Source organism: Triticum aestivum, chromosome 3A (genome assembly GCF_018294505.1).
Source record: "Triticum aestivum cultivar Chinese Spring chromosome 3A, IWGSC CS RefSeq v2.1, whole genome shotgun sequence".
NCBI classification, from domain to species: Eukaryota; Viridiplantae; Streptophyta; class Magnoliopsida; order Poales; family Poaceae; genus Triticum; species Triticum aestivum.
The window spans coordinates 608331798-608337206 of NC_057800.1; the positions used below are offsets into that span (position 1 = coordinate 608331798).

Genomic DNA, 5409 nt, shown 5'->3' on the forward strand with positions numbered 1-5409 from the left:
ATGCCATGAGAAAACTACTCAAGAAAACATGCAAAACACTCATCATATCAAAGGTTCAAACATGCTTGCCTGGTTCAGAGTAGTTGGAGTCTAGCTCGGCGAAGTTTGCGGTTTCGTCACCTCCTTCGGTATCTACGGTATAAAATAAATTGGATACTAACGTAAATACCGTGTGTGCATAAAATTGTTTTCAAATATTTTTCAAATAAATATGATAAAAAAACCAGACAGAAAAATAAAGATGACAGAAAAAGAATCTACTCAAAATCATCTTTTGTTTAAAAGTTATAAAGGTTTTAGTCCAGGGACTAGTCTGTGATGAAACAAAAAAAATTCAGGGGCTAGTTTGGAAAAACAGAAAACACTTCGGTTAAAAATACGCCAGTCCAAAGGAAAAACGCACTTTGCCCGAAGGCGCTTTCAGAAAACGTTTCAAAATAGAAGAGGAGAGGCTGACGAGGGGGTCCCACCCGTCAGGTTTAAAAATTTGAAGAAGAAAATAGAGCACACTGGTGCCCGAGGATCGCGGTGGTCGCCAGTGTCGATCCACGGCGAGGTAGGGGAAACGGAGAGTACCTACGGGTTCATGGAGCTCTTCCGCGTCTGTGGGTGGTGGAGTTGGTCGTCGGTGAGCACCACGTCGACGGCGGCCTCCACTCCGGCGGACGATGGTTTGGGCGGTGGTGGATCTCGCCGAGGAGGGCTGCAGATGCCAAATTGAGGCTAGGGTCAGAAGAGTGGGAGCACTAGGAGGCTACTGGCAAGGTTTGGAGGCGGGGGTGCCCTCACCGGAGAGAATCTACTGGAGCCCGAAGCGGATCGGGGCGGCCGGAGTCAGGGAAGAAGGCCTCCTCGAGGTCCTCCTAGTGGCTGGGCGCGGCTCTGGTGAGGTGGAGGGGTGGTGCTGGGTCGAAGGCGAGCTCGGGGCCTCCTTTTATAGCCGGCCTGAGGCGGTTGCCGAGAACATGATTACTCCGGCGATTGATTACCACTACACCACGGTATTGTATTCCCTACCGACGTGTGTTGGGAAAGATGTCTATTACCGACCGATCATTGGTTGGAAAAACTCTCGTCAGACTGTTGGTTGGAAAAACTTTCATACGCTAACAAACTATCGGTCAGGAATGCATGCATATTTGCCATCGAGTGGTCGGTCAGGATTTCTCCTATTCCCATCAAACAGTGAGTTAGTAAATAACGCTGACCGACCGCCTGTGGCTAAATGGGCCAAGCGCGCGCAGGCGAATTTTTTTAGCGCTAAACTTTGGCCCAGCCCGCGAACCTCACTCCTCTTTCCCTCGAGGTACCGTGAAATCCCTAATTCCCCACCACAAGCCGCCACTTGCGCCGCCGTCAACATCGCGACGCTCACTGCTCTCTCCGGCCGGCCACTGCACCGCTCTGTCGTCCTCAAACCCTCCCGCCGCCCCACACGACCCATCCCCCACGAGCTCAGAACCTCTCCTCCGCCAAGTTGCTCCATCCCCACCTCATCACCAAGAACACCGGCGTCGTCGTCGTCCTGGGCACCGGGCAGATCCCGGCGAAGACCAGGCTCAACCTGTGCCGGAAGCTCTTGTCGGCCGTGGCGGAGCAGTGCTCCATGCCATCTCGCTTCTCCACCGCTATCCCCGCGTCGTCCTGCCTCTCCACCAGTGCCCCCACACAACCCTGCTCCCCGCCGTCGCCACGTACTCCCTGCTGCTGCCGCCGGCGATTTCCCACGGTGAGGCAACCTCTCTCTGTCTCTCTGTCTCTCTCTCTCACCTGACAACCGAATTCATCTCCCAGATCGGAACAAATCAGCACCGGTGGTTTCTTTCTTCTTCAGAAGGCCAGACTTTTGCCGTTCATATTCAAGAGACCATATCCATTTGACGTGCGATGACACTCTGGTGAGTTTCTCTGCCTCGAGTCCTGACGGCCTCTCTCTCTCTCTCTTTGAAAAATCCTTCAACATTATGTTTCTTCGTCTGCGATTTAGTGCGCTGTATGTGGTTGTTCTTTGCTTAGAAAACAATTTCGTCAGATCTGTTGGTATATGCTGACTCGAAGTAATTTCAGTCTTAGATGAATTTTGTTCTTAAGATGTGGTGTGTCTAGTTTTTTTCTTTAAGTATACGATCGCTGTTGTGATTTAGTAGCTTGGAGGCTGGCACTTCAATTCAAAACTGGCGTGAATACCTAAAATGATAAAAAAGAGTAGGAAATGGTGGCTAGCAAACATATATATTTTTATAAAATTTGTGAGCTGAATATCCAGGCAATCACTTCGGTGAGTTTCTCCACCCCATCTACAGGCCCTCCTTGTTTGTGGATATCATGAAGGTATACAACGTCTTTTCACACTTTGGATTTTTTTTCTCAAACACCGATCGTGGATGTTGATTGCTGAAGTAGATTACTTTAACAGTATTGCAAGTTGTTTTTACCTACATGTGACATCTGAACTAGCAGTTTTGTCTAGTACAATCTCTCTTTTAAAGCTTTGAATGATGCTTCGAATCCTGAAAGGTGGGTTATTATGCTTTGTTTGGCTATTAAGCCATACCTACAGGACCAAATATATACACATGGTATAGTTATCCCTGCAGGATCATGCTTGTGTGGCAATAATACATTCTAAGGCAAACAAAAACATGAGATTATATTGATATTATATTATATATGTACATCTATTGTCGCTGTACTGGTATTCCTATATCTTTCCATCTGTACAAAAAACAAAAGCACCAAATATATGCTTACCTCCGCTATGTCAGGGGCACTTAGACAAGAAAGGATATGGTTTCAGATATGAGTTAGAAAAAATTTCAAGCCATCATCAAGCAATGGAGGAAGCTATAGATCCTGGAGCATCGAACATATAAATCACGCTAGGCAACCCGCCATTTTGGAGGCATTGTCATGACGCAGCAGTATGGGTCGCTCGATTCTTTTATGACTGTACTTTTTTGGTTGCTGGCAGTCGGTACACCGTTAATTGTTTCTCCACCTGAGTTGTACACTACCTTTTTATTTTTATTTAGATTCTTTCGGATTTCCAGTTTATTAGCTGCAAAAGGGGTCCAGTAATCTACATTCTACATAAAGCTTAGGCTTTAATTGATTGTTATGTCAAGTGAGATCATGCATGATAAGGATTATTGCTGTTGGAGGAAACATTGTGTACAATATGTTTGGTGGTAGTTAAAAGGAGGGGAACATATTATTGTGATTTTATAGTTTCTTGGAAGTAGTTTCATCTATTTGTTTACAACATTGTTGGTTTGCTGCCTTTTAGTATTGGAGTGTGTAATCACACACGTTCTTATACCTTCTAGGTTATTTCTCGTTTTAACTCCTCTCCTGTGGATTCTCCTAAGTTGCAGGCGAAGATGAACTCCTGATGGTCTACGCCGTCCTGCTTTGCCATGGAGGTAAATGAGCCGAAGTGTACCAGGGAATATGCATATACACCACACCTAATCCACCACTATTTTCTTGTGGCGACTGGCGAGGAGAAGATACAAATGCCTTCCAATCCACCACTTATCCCCACTACTATTTCTTTGCCAGTGACCTGGGTTTCCATGTACTTGATAGATACTTTCCTTATGATATGTGTTTTATGTATGTATATATGTTTCTGGCCATAAATATATAGCTAGCACCAACTTTTACTGCTTTCCGTGGAACTTTGACGAGTACCCTTTAATCCACTAATTTTGGACCTGTTAGTTTGGGCACTGAAAACTTTGAAAAGTACCTTTGAATTAGAGGACTAAACTAACAGGTCCGAAATCCTGAAGCCCAAATGAATCAGTTTTCAGTCTAAATGAATGGTGTTATAGGAGAAGCTAATCTGAATGTATGCACGGGATTACTTCACTTGACGTACATTATCTGGATCCTTGGCCACTTTTATGCAAAAGCCTTCGATCTCTTACTCCACTATAGAGTTTGATTGAGAAGTTTGGGCCTTTGGTCTTCTCTGTTACCTGAAACTTTAAATCTGACTACAAAGCCTCAAAAGTCAAAACTCAATTCATGTAAAAATCGGCAAGAGTTTAGGGGATTTGGCTCCACATTTTTTGATCTTGTTAGTACTTTCACCTTGCTAATTCAAAATGTGTGAATGTAGAGTTGGAGAAACTACCACAAGTCAAGGTGAGACCCATGCCTGAAAAGGGGAAATCACTCTGGAGTCGGCTCAAGAACAAGGCTAGACCCCAATCTTGTTTACTCACTGTATTCACTATCTATAAAGTTGTATGCTTATTTTCTTGGCAAATAAGTGTTGGAATATTGGCTTCTCATACCTATGTACAGTAACTTAAGTATATCCCCAGGAGACTATATGATCAGCAATCATACAAAGTAATCAAAATGATGTGTTTTCTTTCAAATAGATAGACAAAAGGTGGACCGAGGGCTTCTGGCTATTGCTGGAAGTTGATTGGAGGTCTTCACGTGCAGAAATGCTAGTTTTGTAGATTAGGCAAGTGTATTCTTCATTTTCTGCTGCTGTGTGCACAGAGCACATGTGAATTCCGCCTGCATTCAATTTCATAAATTAATTGAGCATTCTAATAATTGAGACTTGTTTAACTTTTGTAGGAAGCAAACATAAGGACTCGACTCACAATGAACCATGAAGCCAGCGATCTGCATCAAATGAATGTTTTAGTTTTCATCTTGCAACTGATGTCTCATAGTTGCAGTCTTTTCGCTGTCCTTTGTTGAACCTGATGTATGGTGTCTTGGTGGTTATGTTTGGAACATACTGAAGTATATGTATGTGACCATTAGTTAATGGAATAAAAAATGTTTGGTGCACCTGATGTATGATGTCTTGGTGATTATGCTTAGAACACATAAAGTATATGTATGTGACAATTAGTACCATTTGTTTAATTAAAGCTGTGATTGGATAAACAAAATGTTAATGAACTGTTGATAGCAAAATTAAACACCGTCTGACTGTTGGTCGGCAAAACAAACCCTGCCTCACAGTCGGCTGGGAAAGGCTAAAACCAGGCCCAACAGAATGTTGGTCGGGAAAGAATTCCCATCTGATAGTTGGTCGGGAACGCCCCATAGCTACCTCAACGGATTGTTGGTCGGGAAAAGCCCATGGCAGGCCCAACATATTGTTGGTCGGGAAAGATATAGCATAGCCATCAAGCAGTCGGTTGGGAAAGATATGTCGGTCGGGAAAGGGCTTTCCCGTCTGGACTTTCCCCAACAGACCTGATCGGTCGGCAATAGTCTTTCCCGACCGACTGTGTGTTGACGAAAGCTATTTTCCCAACCAACTTGGCTACTGGGAATATAGTGTTGTGGTGTAGTGTACGGCGAGGCAGTGGTTGGCGGGAGATTAAGGTGGCTGGGCAGCTTCGCATTGGTCCACTGGTACCATTCTAC

At 44.4% G+C, this 5409-nt stretch overlaps 1 protein-coding gene across 1 annotated transcript; it reads left to right on the plus strand.

Annotated features, from left to right (window-relative positions):
- The first annotated feature begins 668 nt into the window (after positions 1 to 668).
- Positions 669 to 4206, plus strand: LOC123057034 (uncharacterized). The gene is made up of 4 exons (XM_044480209.1): positions 669 to 765; positions 1259 to 1729; positions 1795 to 1898; positions 2766 to 4206. Exons 1-4 carry the CDS (start codon positions 669 to 671, stop codon positions 2871 to 2873), a joined length of 780 nt encoding a protein of 259 aa, XP_044336144.1. The 3' UTR covers positions 2874 to 4206.
- The last annotated feature ends 1203 nt before the right edge of the window (positions 4207 to 5409 follow it).

What these genes read in the sequence shown, in the direction of transcription:
- LOC123057034 (XM_044480209.1), top strand. Translation starts at nt 669, where the DNA reads ATGGTTTGGGCGGTGGTGGATCTCGCCGAGGAGGGCTGCAGATGCCAA. An exon ending in GCCGCCGGCGATTTCCCACG is followed by an intron (nt 1,730 to 1,794) that starts GTGAGGCAACCT and finishes TTCATCTCCCAG; the next exon opens with ATCGGAACAAATCAGCACCG. An exon ending in TGACGTGCGATGACACTCTG is followed by an intron (nt 1,899 to 2,765) that starts GTGAGTTTCTCT and finishes CCGCTATGTCAG; the next exon opens with GGGCACTTAGACAAGAAAGG.